The 13,913-nt window shown below is 39.6% G+C and overlaps 1 protein-coding gene across 6 annotated transcripts in view; it reads left to right on the forward strand.

Annotated features, from left to right (window-relative positions):
* The window catches only part of STAG1 (STAG1 cohesin complex component), a 432,120-nt gene that overhangs the window by 296,984 nt on the left and 121,223 nt on the right, over positions 1–13,913 (forward strand). For all 6 annotated transcript variants that reach the window (XM_026497089.4, XM_057315808.1, XM_057315810.1 and 3 more), the window contains 2 exons: positions 2,158–2,281; positions 13,648–13,746. In XM_026497089.4, the coding sequence (XP_026352874.1) occupies positions 2,158–2,281; positions 13,648–13,746 (223 nt within the window). The remainder of the gene's footprint in view (positions 1–2,157; positions 2,282–13,647; positions 13,747–13,913) is intronic.

Consider the following 13,913-nt stretch of genomic DNA (forward strand, 5'->3'; position numbering starts at 1 on the left):
TTTTCTGTATATTCAGTATTATAATCCTCTAAGAACATTCTTTCATAATTGTAGTAAAGCAGTTTTTTCTGCTGTATTGTCTGTAAATGTTTAGATTGATGACACTTAATTAAAAGATTATAATAGTAAACATTTTTGGAAGGTTTATTAGGTGCCTGGCACAGTTCTAAGTATTTTACTTTAAGTGATTTCATTTCTGTGAGCTCTAGGCTAGGTACAGTTATTATTTCTATTTTATAAATAAAATCTAAGAAAGAGGGAAGTAACTTGCCTAAAGCTACACAGCTAGTAAATAGTGGAACTAGGATTTGAACTTAGTATGTTTTGCTCCAGAGCCATTAGCCTCTATGCTATAGAATCTCTCCGTAAGAAAAGGTATTGGGGCGCCTGGGTGGTTCAGTCAGTTAAGCCTCTGACTCTTGATTTCAGCTTAGGTCATGATCTCAGGGTCATGAGATTGAGACACTCGTCGGGTTCCATGCTGAGCGTGGAGCCTACCTAAGATTTTCTCTCTTCTTCTCCCCCTCGTCCCCGCTAGTGCGTGCTCTCTCTTGCTCGCTTGCTCTTTCTAAAAAAAAAAAAAAAGGAAGAAGAAAGAAAGAAAGAGAAAGGTACTAAAAAATGTAGGAAATCTAAAGATTGTGATTTAGTAGTATGGCTTTGAAGAGAAAATTTCTCACATTTTTATTCTTGAGCAATGGCAGGGAATTAGAAGGAACTGAGGTTTATTTAAGTATAGAATTAAATACCAGAATGCTAGCACCTTACCTATTTTGTCACAAAAGAGAAACTAAGAAAAGCTCCTTAATATTAAAATTCTAGCTAGGGGCGCCTGGGTGGCATAGCGGTTAAGCGTCTGCCTTCGGCTCAGGGCGTGATCCCAGTGTTATGGGATCGAGCCCCACATCAGGCTCTTCCGCTATGAGCCTGCTTCTTCCTCTCCCACTCCCCCTGCTTGTGTTCCCTCTCTCGCTGGCTGTCTCTATCTCTGTCAAGTAAATAAATAAAATCTTTAAAAAAAAATTAAAATTCTAGCTAAATTATTGCCAGATTAATAATTAATTGACAGATGATTGCCTTATATAAATGGAGATTTAAAAATTACCTAAAATTTTAACTTATTGACGTATAGTAAATCAGAAACCTTGAAGATCAACCTACAAAAGAAAGTTAAGATTTACCTTATCATATTTAATATGATTTTTTAAAGCTATAGCTAATAACTTGTTGAAAGATCAGGTAAAAATATTAAAATTGTGTTTGTTCATGGTTCACAGATTTTACAGTAGGAAAATCATCCCAGGTGGATTATATTAGATGCTTATAGTGAGATGAAAAGCCATGTGGGCATGGTGCCAAAAACCTGACTTTGGTACACTTCACAGTATAGTCACCAAGATTGTTCCCATTGTGACTAAATGAATTACTAGTTCGATTACTTTGAGGTTTTGGTTTTGTGAACTGTTGCATTTTCAAATAATACAGGCTTCTGTCATTTTCCCTTGTAGATACTAATTTGTGTTTTGGTCATATTTATTTTCTCTTAATTAAATAGATGTATGCTAGTTTAAATTCACGATTAGAGAAACAATTTTTGAGTTCTACATAATTCTGTATTTGGATGATGGTATGCTGGTTTCCTCAGATTTAACATGTTTGTTGACTCCATAATAGTTGTGAGGCTTTCAGAGAGCTCCAAGTGCCATTTCCTAGTCCAGTGAAAATTAGATGACTTCCAGAATTGCTTTTCAGTTTGATACTGATAATTTTTATTTTATAGAAAGCATCTAGGGGCCCCTGGGTAGCTCAGTCGGTGAAGCATCTGCCTTTGGCTCAGGTCACGATCTCAGGGTCTTGGGATCAAGCACCACATCTGGCTCCCTACTCAGCAGGGAGTCTCCTTCTCCCTCTCCTTCTGCTTGTGCGCGCGCTCTCTCTCTCTCTCTCTCAAATAAATAAAATCTTAAAGAAAAAAGAAAACATCTAAAAACCAAGATATTCAAATTGGAGGATTTTCGAGAGTGCAGATATAAATACAGCATTAGGAATAATATTAATATTTATTACTTGCTGATAATTAGTATGAAGTACATTCTATTTTTGGATGTTAATCTGAGGTTTGTCTGGGTTGTTTTTTTTTTTTTTTTTCTCCTCTAGTGATGCTATTGCTGAGATTAGAGCCATTTGTATTGAAGAAATTGGAGTATGGATGAAAATGTATAGTGATGCCTTCCTAAATGACAGTTACCTAAAATATGTTGGCTGGACTCTTCATGATAGGGTAAGTTACTCTGTTCCAGACTTTCATAAAAAATATGCTTGTATTGAGGTACTAGAATGCTAGGAATTAAGATGTCAGTGGTTGGTTTTTTAAGAGTTGTAATAATATGGAAAATTAAGATGATATACCTGAATAACTGTTCACTTGGTGACCATGACAAAACTTGAGACTTTGGCCCATGTGGAAACTCTGTCTTATTTAGTTGTAATACTGTCTTAAACCAAGTTGACAACCTGGTAGATCTATAAAGTTTTAAGAGACTATAGCATCCTAAGAAAATCATTGTAATCTTTTTCTAGTTTGGAATCAAAGGAAATTCTGTGTTTCTCTTAATGTATAACAACAAAACACTTTTTTCTTTTGAATTTGTTAAGGTCATACCACCGTAGAGTGTTTTATAAGAGTTGAATAGATTTATTGGATTCTAGAATATTTTATCTAAAACTCCATTTTTATTTCTGTGCCTTTAGAAAAGGCTCTCATTTAAAAGGAATCCCACATTATCGAATCCTGAATAAGTAATCCTCAAAATAATCAAGGGTAGGAGTGACAAATTATTGGAATTTTTATATTGAATGACCCAACATTCTATAACTTGAATTGCCAGATACAAGTACAGAAACCTTACAATTTATTTTAAGCTGTTGTTTTCCATTATTTGAATTATTAAAAGTATCATAACTATTAGAAGACATTTTTAATGCAATTATATTCTTAGACTTTTAAATCAATTTTGGTAATATTCTAACACTTATTTTTATATATTACTATTAACAGCCTGTAGAGCATTTACTTTTTAAATAGCACCATGCGCCTAAGTGGCTCAGTCTGTTGAGTATCTGACTCTTTGATTTCTGCTGGGGTCATGATCTAAGGGTTGTGAGAAGGAATCCCGTGTCAGGCTCAGCACTAGGCAGGGAGTCTGCTTGAGATTCTTTTTCTCCCTTGACCTCTGCCCCTCCTCTCAGCCCCCCCTCATGAGCACGCACACACTCTCTAAAATTAATAAGTAAATCTTTAAAAAATAAATAGCAGCGTGCTAAAAGTATTATCGAAGGTATTTTGAAAACCACAAAATTATGTATATTATAATAAAACAGCCCTTGGGAATTTTACAGGCCATTTTTGCTGTAAGAGCTCAGAGTACAGGGAGGGGGATCATCACAAATTGGCTGTTTAACTTCATAATTACTTATTTTTAATTGATGATTAAAAGGTGCTCTTATCCCCTACTTTATTTGGAGGAATAGTCAGTTAGTACATAGTGAATTTTTTCTTGAATATTTATCTTCCCTAGCATTTCAAAATTCTTTTCTCTACACTGATAAAACCCCAAGTGTGATCCTAGATTTTCTTTTTCTAATCCTCAGGCGGAATTTGGCCTTGTACAGCTAAGCCTCATCTCAGGTGTATCCAATTAAATTGTATACATGGTGAGAAAAAGTAGAATTATACAGCATGTCCTCACAGGTGTACACACATGGATGGCTAAATCCAACAAGATAAACTTTTTAGTAGGAATACATTTCAAGTTCTGCATTTTATTCCCCACTACTGCCATACCAGTTTTTCTCCTCTGGGAAAAACACAGATTTTTTTTTGTGGCTTACCAAAAAAGTAAACACCATTATTTTAAAACGAATCATTAAACTCTGTTTGTAGAAGCTTTCTGTCCAGATAAAGGAAGAGAGAGGTAGGTTTTGTTTATTGTTGATAAAATGATATAAGGATACTGTTTTCAGTAGAATGTTTTTATAAACCTCTTTTACAATCTCCTATTCATTTAGAAAAGCTTTAAGTATTAATCCCTTCTCAGCTTTCCTTTTTGACATTCTAATGTCACTCTAATCTTGTACTTTTTTTTTTCCCTCTGAGGGGTGTTGCTTTCTCTCCTTCTAATCATCCATTTGAAACTGCTTATTCTATAGGCTGTGGCCTATGAACTGATAAAATTCCTGTCTTTTTTTCCGTAAGATTACATTGTAATTGTAAATTGCATTTTTTTTCAGTTTTATTGAGATAATAATTGACATAACATTATATTAGTTTAAGGTGTACAACATAAAGATTCGATTCTCCTCTGTCTTGATTTTAGAATATCAGTCTACCCTCCTCAGTAAGACAGACTTTTTTTTTTGGTACTGCTGGTCTATATAAATTTTATAGTATAAGTTTTAGTTATTAGAAAGACAGCTAATTTCTAACAACTATAAATGAGTTATTTATTAGATATTCAGTATGTCTTTCTGTTGACCAAAATTTGTTTCTAAATTCTCTAACCATTGGTATTTTAGTTCTTTCATTGTTGGTGACACAGACTAGGTCTAATTTAAACACAACTATCGTAATCTCTGTGTTCTAGACCTAATATCTCAGTCTTTTTATATTTATACTCATGACCGTAAATTACCTTTCTCTTTCCTTTACGGTTTGTCAGTATTGCTCTGTATTGCTTTCACTTTTAGCTTATGTGTACGGTTCTACTTTTTAAATTTTCATTTATTTTTTCAGAGAGGGGGAAGGGGCAGAGGGAGAGAGAGACTCTTAAGCAGGCTCCACACCCAGCACGGAGCCCGACACAGGGCTTGGTTTGACAGCCCTGAGATCATGACCTGAGCTGAAATCACGAGTTGGACACTTAACCAACTGGCCACCCAGGCACCCCCAGTTCTTCTACTTTCTTGTATATCCTTGGTTTCTCATATCAAAATCTCTTAGAGCTTGGGTGGGGTCTATTTTCTATTAGTCCACCCCATTTTCTCTTTTCTGTGTTGACTCATCCCATATTCTATTTCTTTCAAGTTCCCCCAAAACCTTTTTAGCTCTGTATTTGCCAAGCAAATGATACCTGATGCCTATCACCAGAGGTAGAAGTTCTAACACTTGTGCCCACTGAATCTTAATATCAGGTTCACCGAGGAAAAAGACAACACAGTCAAGCACTGGATGATTCAATGCTTTACTCACATGAGAGGGGACAGAGCAAGATTGGCTTCACTAGAGGGCACTGGTCCCCCAGGGCCAGTAGGTTCCAACCAGCAGTCAATACAGGGCAGCTTCCGTGCATGCACCTCCCTTATGCTACAGAACTGAGGACCCTGTCCCCTCCTCAGTAGTGAGTTTGGCCAGGTACCATATGACTCACATGTATAAGCAGGACAAGAGGACCCACACTGAGTCTGAAATAGGAAAGATATTCCCACATAAGGCATTTACCCCAGCCATGATTGCAAAGGCTTATCTCTTGATAATCAAAAGAAATGTTCTAGGCCCATGGTCCATTCTTAGCAGCCAAGTAAGAGGTCAAAAGACTGTGTATAGAGGACTGCCTTTCCCAACAGTCCACACCTCACCCCTGCTTGGCCACTAACGTGGCAGATAAAGCATATCAAGTCCTGTAGGATCATTGCCCACCCCAAACTTGGAGACAGAGTTGGGTCCAATAGGGTCTTTGAACAACCTATATGGATGTGGATTTCTCATAAAGCTTCCATGTTATTTGGTGATGGCACTTTACCAGGGTGATTAAGAGAGCCAGACCCAGAAGGATGATTAGGCTTTCCCGGAGAATTACCTTCAACTAGGAACCCCAAGTGTCTGGATTAAGCCAACTAAAAAGGTTAAAAAGTGAATCTGAGGGGATTGTGAATGTACTGCTAATAACCATCCCACTTGTGTGTGGATATTCACCAAATTTTTAATGTACCTGAATTGTTGACTTCTGCACAGCAAGAAATGCTGGCCAACATACAAACACCACCCTCTTCTGCCACCAGATGATTGAGAGCTGTCTGTCACCATGTAGCGTAGTGAGTTCAATGAATCTTGTTGATCTCGTATGGCTTAGACAGTAGCTTTAACTATTTCTGCCATGGTTAAGGACAGGTTATATACCATTTTTTCTAGGGCCTGTATACCTATACCCAGTATTAGAATTTGAATAATTGAATGAAACCAGTGGTTAATTTGTTTTCCCAGGAGGGAACTGCACCACTCTGTGGTGTGTTAGCAAAGTGGGTCCTTTCCAGCCCTCTGTGCAGTTCCTGACATGGATAACGAGGCAATAAAATCTTTCCTTGGAGGCATACATTCTGTTGTCCATTGGAGTCCACAGAGAAATAACGTAACCCAGAGGGATGCAGGTGACATCCGCCAAGGATTTGTTCTCATAATGCTGACTAGTTCAGTTGTATACAGTCTCAGCCTGCTTTTGCCTTGTGGTTGCAGAGAGAGAAAAGTTACATATTGGACTTACAGTTGTAAAAATGTCAGTATAGATCAGTAATAACCATTCTGGTACAGGGGTCTTTTTTCGCTCTTCTTCTATTATCATAGATAATAATATTAAAGCAGGAGATTCCGGAGTATGCCTGCATCTGAACCTGTATTGAAGGACTCACCTGGTGATTTGACCCATTGATAACTTGAGGAGGGTCTGAGTAGTTGTGTATTGACCAGGCCCATTATAGTGGGAGTGCAGGATAAGAGGGATTTTATTCTAGAATGATAAATCCAGCATTGGTTAAGTTTGCCTTCTTTCACTATGGCTGTACTGATTTTTATGAAGGTGTTGTACCAGGCATTCTGTAACAGAGGATTCTGTAGAAATGAAAAGAAAGAGTAATATTCCTACCTGTCTTTCACTCCATGAACCTCCTGAGGCTAGAGATGTGCTGGTCTACTACTTGGGGTGTTAGCTGCCTGGGTATTGCAACCCAGGCTGTCTGCCCCAATCCTGATGCTGCTGCCTTTTTGAGCACCCGGTGCATTGTTTCTTGACCCAGATTTAGTCTCCTCAGTTGGCCAATCCCAAAAGAGAGGTCATGTGCGGCACAAACTTGACATGTCCAGTAACATCACCCATCTGATTTGAAGGGTCAAAGTTTCCAACACTAATAGAAGGACCCTAGCACCATAGTACTTCTTTGTTGTGTCTCCCAACCTTGTGGTTTCCCATAGAAGGGAAGTGCCCAAGGGAAGTGTCACATCCAGATTAGAGTCGGGAGGCCATGTCCTGTGTGTTATGACAGTGGAATTGCAAACCACCCCAGAGACGTACACTCCAAGTGGAAAAAGAGTGATTGGTATACTGAGATTGGGATTTTGCAGGCACAGCCTCAACACATATCTGCCTACTCCACCCCTACTCCATCCAAGCTCAGTATCCAGTATGCATTGTAGGGCCATGTTTCCCTTGCACTGCAGTGCATTGTTTAGTAGCCATACAGCCCTAGTCAGATGAGGGTACCAATCCACTAGTAGGCTGTCTTGGTATTCTTTCTTTAGTTGCTGTGTAAATCAACCATTCATTCATTCAATGGCTCCATTGGCATGCTGGTGATAGTGTGCGTGGAAAGTACATTTCCGTAAGAATATGCCTGTTTGTTGTCTTACTTGAATAATGAAGGATATTCCTTGGTCGGAGTGAAATCTTATAGGGTACCCAAAAATATGACATAAATTTTGTTCAAGGACAGCTATGACAGTTTCAGCCAGCATCCAGATGTCAGACTGGAATAGCAGTACTATAGCCTGAGTATGTCTTAATGGCCATGAGGCATCATCTGTGCCCATGGCTGTAGTTTGGGGGTGCAGTGTGATCAATCTCCTAGACCCAAGTGGATCCCGGTCCTTGGTTAATATGTCCCAGTTCTCCTCCTGGATGATATGAGTATATTGAGAAGAATCACAAGGTTGCACTGCATCATTAGTCTTGGTGTCTTCCAGGGTCCTCTCTTGGGCTTTATCACATTTTTTGCATCTGGAATGGACTCCAATGTCCAGTTCATAGATGTACCCAGTGGGAGATTGTTGCAGCCTGCTTGGCACAAGCTGGATTGGCACAAGATTGCTATTTATGTTTTTATTTTAAAAGGTCTTTTGGGGTACCTGGGTGGCTCTGTCGTTGTGTCTGCCTTTGGCTCAGGTCATGATCCCAGGGTCCTGGGCTCGAGCCCCGCATCGGGCTCCTTCCCCAGCAGGAAGCCTGCTTTTCCCTCCCCCACGCCCCCTGCTTGTGTTCCCTCTCTCGCTGCCTCTCTCTCTGTCGAATAAATAAATAAATAAAATCTTTAAAAAAAATAAAATGAAAGGTCTTTTGCCACGAATATCCACATGAGTGACATATATGTTTTCATCCCAGACAGCAAGCTGCTGCCTTAGTTCTTTTCCACCTACGGGACATCCCTTAATAGTCCAGTCCTTTAGTTGCCATTCTCCTGAGCATCGGTAACAGCCCATGAGTTGGTGAAAATGGATCAAGGCACGGTGGTAGGGGTGACCCGCACAGCCATCACCATAGCATAGATCTTGGCCCATTGGGTAGAATGTCAACATCTTGTTTCAGTCAAAAGATGGCCATCCATTGGCCAGATGGCAGCTGCAACCCAGCAGACCCTATCTGCTTTTAGTTTCACAGAGTGGTCAGTAAACCATGGTTTACTGTCAACAAGCACATTTTTTAATCTTGTGCCCGAGGTAGCCCTAGGAGGGGCCAAAGCATTCCCTCTGGGTTGTTTGTGCCTTTCTGATAAGCTGGCTGTTTGCTTCTGGAGCCTGCTAGTCCCTTGGGATTCTGGCCAGGACTGATATTGGATGTACCATTTCCATTTTATGATTGAACTTTGTTGAGCCTTTTTAATTTTATTGGTAGGCTTTGTAATCACCCAAGTGAAAATGGGCAGTTCAGGTTGCAGTGTCATATGTGGCATTCTGGATGTAAGATGCCCCATCTCTATTAGTGCCCAGTAGCAAGCAAGGAGATGTCATTCGAAAGGGGTATATTGCAGGGCTCCTGGGTGGCTCAGTCAGTTAAGCATCTGACTCTTGGTTTCAGCTCAGATCATGATCTCATGGGTTGTGGGATTGAGCCCCACGTTGAACTCTGTGCTCAGTGGGGAGTCTGCTTGAAGATTCTCTCCCTCTGCCCCTCCCTCCTCAGATAAATCTTTAGAAAGGGTGGGGGCTGTATTGGTTAACAGCTTCTGGAGGTTTGCAGATACAGAGTCCATGAGGCCAGTGTACCCCATTGCCAATTTCCTGCTGCCACAGACCAATCAGTATGTAGGGGGGTTGTGGAAACCTGCAGTTCCATCAGACTAGCAAGTTTCAGAGGTCCCAAAAAGGTGTGCCTGGCCCATGTTGAACACCTTCTAAGGCCTGCTACTGCAAAAGACTTCATTTAAAATTGGCTACTTTGTGGGTCATCTCAATGGAAGGAGCCAAGAAAGCACCTTGGTGGGACACATGCTATTTTAACTATCCAGAGAGGCCCTCTAGCTTCTGGGCTTCCTTTTTATTAGTGTGTGCCTCCAGGGCCTATATTTTTTGTATGATTGTCTCTGGGGTACTTCTTTGGTTTCCTACCCACGTTGCCCCTAGGAATTGTACCTGCTGTGCCAGGCCCAGGACCTTATATGGTTTTATAGTCAAATTGGCACTAATCATTCCATTAGTGACTATGTATAGCACTATAGCCACATGTTTTTCAATTAGCCCTACTGTCAGGATGTTGTTAATGTAATGGATGACTAAAATGTCAGTGGGGGCTTAGGCTTATTGACGATCAAGCCCCATTTAATAATGGCACATTGCAGGAGTACAGTAAAAGTATATTGCAGGCTGTTCTGTGTGAATGCAAATTGGTCCTGATCCTCAACCTGCAAAAGGACCGAGTAAAAGTCATTAGCCAGATCAGTAACAGTGTATAAGTTTTCCATATAGATTGCCACCATTGCAGTAATGGTGATAGTGTCAGGGGCCAGAGCAGCAACTTCTGTGTTTAACCTGTGATAATCTGTCAGCCTCCAAGCTCCAGAGGCGTTCCTGACTGGCCAGACTGGGCTGATAAATTATGACAGGGTGGTTATCAGACCTCTGCTTATCTTAAGTCTTGAATTAACAGAATAATGTCTTTTTCAGTATTTTTGTTGAACAGTATGCCATGGTTTGGGCATGGAGTTGGCAAGGAATGTACCTTGTCCATTATGCTTGAGTCTGTCCTTGTTTTGGTGCCTACCACTTGACGTGGTGATGGTGTTCAGGACTGCACACAGCCAAATGTGAATACCTATTTATGTACTCAGTGGTGGGAACCATAATCATTAGCATCCAAAATGGTCCAAAGGACCCCATCCACAAGCACATGTGGACTTACTATCGTGAGTAACTGCACCCTCCTCAAAACTACCCAAAGCCACTGTTTTAATCATACCCCTGTGGGGAGCTAAAATTATTATCATTGGGGCACTAATACCCAAGGGCCCCCAAATAAATAACTAAAAATCTTTAAAAAAATTATTGAGGACAAACTGAGGGCTTCAGAGGGGAGGGGGGTGGGGGAATGGATAGGCTGGTGATGGGTATTAAGGAGGGCACGTGTTGCATGGTGCACTGGGTGTTATATGCAAGTAATGAATCATGGAACTTTACATCAAAAACTAGGGATGTATTGTATGGTGACTAACATAATAAAAAATATTATTAAAAAAATTGAGGAGCAGGTATGTGTTAGGCACTGTGTTAAGCAGTATTCACATTTCAATCAGGTTTTGTGTAATGGAAAAACAAAGCTTTTAGATAGTATAATAGAAATAACTTGCAGAGTATAGTTGAGCCCCAGAATAGAGCAGTTACCAAAAAGGCAACTGGAGTTTTCATCTAAGTTATTTTACAGTTTTCTGAAGTACTATAATGGGTGCCATCTTATTTAATTGTTAAGTTCCTGTAGTGTAGGCAGGGCATGTTATAAAGAACCAAGACTTGGGAGGAGAGGTAGTTGATTGGGAAGCTTCACTGGACAAAGTAAAGATAAAATTCACTTAATGTCTTTCTTCTACCTATAATTGGTTGTGTGAACTTGGATAGATGAAGTTATTTCATCTTTGACGGCCTTGTTTTCAAATCTATAATTGGAGAAAAGTGAGGAAACTATTTTCTTGCTATCTTTGATCTGGGGTTATGATTTTATGTTGGGACAGCTGTCCTTAGTCTTTTGCTTATCCATTGTTGATTTTTTGTGAATATATGTACCACATAATACTTTTGTTGGCTTTCCGCCCTCTTACCTCCTGGAAGACCATGTCCTGTGAGCCATTTCCATAGATCTCTGTGGACTGCCCTTTGACTTTGCTGCCCATTAAAATTATTATGCCTGCGCCCCCCCCCCCCCCGCAGCAGCTAATAGTTATGAGATTCTACATTGTCTCTGCTATTCTGTGCGCTTATCTCCATTGCTGTCAGAAGCTGAATTTTGAGTGTCTTTTGTCAGCCCTAGATAAAGAACACAGTTACTATGGATCTTCCCAGTAATGTCTGTGCCCCCATCACCAGTATTTTCTTTATTGCCTTGGTAAACAGTATTCTCTGAGCCCTCATGAGGAACATATTCAACTGGTAGGTCTTCTGAGCTTTATAATAGACCCTTTCTAGCATGCTTTTCTGTATCTCTAAATTCCTTCTTTCATAGTCTGCCACAGTGATTTTGGCATCTCTGTTTCATTTAATATGCACCATTGCTTTTTCCTAGAGATATCCAGCAAGATGTTAGGCCATTTTCAAAGGCCCTTACAGAGCCTTACATCCTGTTTCAAAGGACAATGCCCTATATCTAAGAACTCGCCCATATCCTGTTTTCTCTTTCCACACCCTCAGCAACCACCAGCATATTTTCCTAGTTCTTGCTGGTCGAAATTGGCCCATTTCTGCAGCACTCTGTAGCATATATTCAATTACTAACTTCATATTAGAGGGTTATCTTAGAGGATGTCCTGCCCTGAAACAAGGAGGTTAGGCTGTTTTATGCTGTATCATTCTCCACTGGCTGTGGACCTCACCCTGGAGGGAGGGAAAGGGTATAGACAGGAGGGTAGTGTGGAGCATAACCTCCCAAGAATCTCTGTGCCAGGTGATTCTTTTCAACCATGGTCGGTGCTCAGAGAAAGGTGCAGGTGTGAACCATTAGCAGTCAAGAGAGCAGCAAGCAGGAAGATTAGCCTTGTATAGTAGAATATGGAGATCTGGGTTGGGCATCAAGAGCATCTCCTGCAGGTATCCAGGTACCTCCTATGTGCTAGTGACTTTACCAACAAACATCATCTCATTCAATGGTGTACTAGAGATAACCTGAATCGGGTCGCAAGAGAGTTATTATGCACATCCCTTTGCAAATATGAGTTCAGTAACATCTCATTGGTAGCACGGAATTGTGGATGGAGTATTTACATCACGGAAATATGCAAATGGAACAATTCAGGGCCCCACCCCTCAGAACTGGTTGTTAAACTTTCACCAGTGGGGCATCTGTTTGGCTCAGTGAAGTGTTGGACTCTTGATTTCGGCTCATCAGGTCATGATCTCAGGGTTGTGAGATTGAGCCCCTCCCCGCCAGGCTCCATGCTGGGTATGGAGCCTGCTTAAAATTCTGTGCTTCCCTCTGCCCCCTCCTCCCTCTCTCTAAAAAAAAAAAATAATAATAATAATAATAAACCATGACCAGCATACATCTGCATTTAAATCCTTGCTACAACCTTATGAAGTTGGTTATCACCATTTTATAAATGAGAAACTGAGTATCAGATTGATTAATATACTTGACCATCTTGTTGCTAATAAGCTTTGGAATTGGAAATAAAATCTAGTTTTGTTTGATTCTAGAACTTGGACTTCTGTTATAGCACATTGCCTTTTTTTTTTTTTTTTTGAAACATCGAAATTTCAGTGTTTTGAATATGTTGAGAGAATTAGCTGAATTTCTAGATGATCCTGAATGTACTTTGTCCACCAACATTTTCTACTCCAAGTTAATGACTTTATTAAAGATACTCCACTAATATGTAGCAGCCTCAGAACATTTCACTCCTACCAGTTTGCCTCTGTTCTAAATATTTTTCCCTTTACCTGTTTTCTTAACTCCTGTTCCTGGAATGTAAAAGGCACCCAGAAAATATTTGTCAAATGAATAAATGATGACCCTATAATATGAAATTAGTTTTTTCTACAGGATTATTTAGTAGTTATATAAAGGGCAAATCAGCATACCCTTCTCAAATTAAAATCATAGGTTAAAAATTTTCTCAGAATGTCACAGTACGACATCGGAAACACTCCGTGTTGAATCAGAGATGATAAATATTTGAAAAAGGTGTAGCTTACTCTCAAGTAACTAAGGGGTTTCCAGTGCATTTTTAATTAAACAGAAGTACAACACTGTACAATTGCTCGGTTCCACCCTGTGTTGAATCAGAATATGATGTAAATTGAATGGATAAGCTGAAAATTACTTTAGTCTTCACATAGGCTTAAATCTTTTCAACTTTTGTGGCATGGAATTGACCGCTTCTGTTGTGTTTTTATTTGTATTTCTGAAGCAAGGAGAAGTCAGACTGAAATGTTTGAAAGCTCTACAGAGTCTATATACCAATAGAGAATTATTTCCCAAATTGGAGTTATTCACTAACCGATTCAAGGTAAGCATCAAGAATGCTTAGTTTGTTTTGTTTTTTTACTTTTAAAATGCTAGTTATGGCTAGTTTAACAAATAACATTACCATAACAAGTGTTCATATTCTTTACTACATGTTCTTTAAATAAGCCTGTATTAAATAGATGAATGAATTTCTGCTTTACAAAAGAT

The sequence above is a fragment of the Ursus arctos genome, unplaced genomic scaffold (assembly GCF_023065955.2).
Source record: "Ursus arctos isolate Adak ecotype North America unplaced genomic scaffold, UrsArc2.0 scaffold_20, whole genome shotgun sequence".
Lineage (NCBI taxonomy): Eukaryota > Metazoa > Chordata > Mammalia > Carnivora > Ursidae > Ursus > Ursus arctos.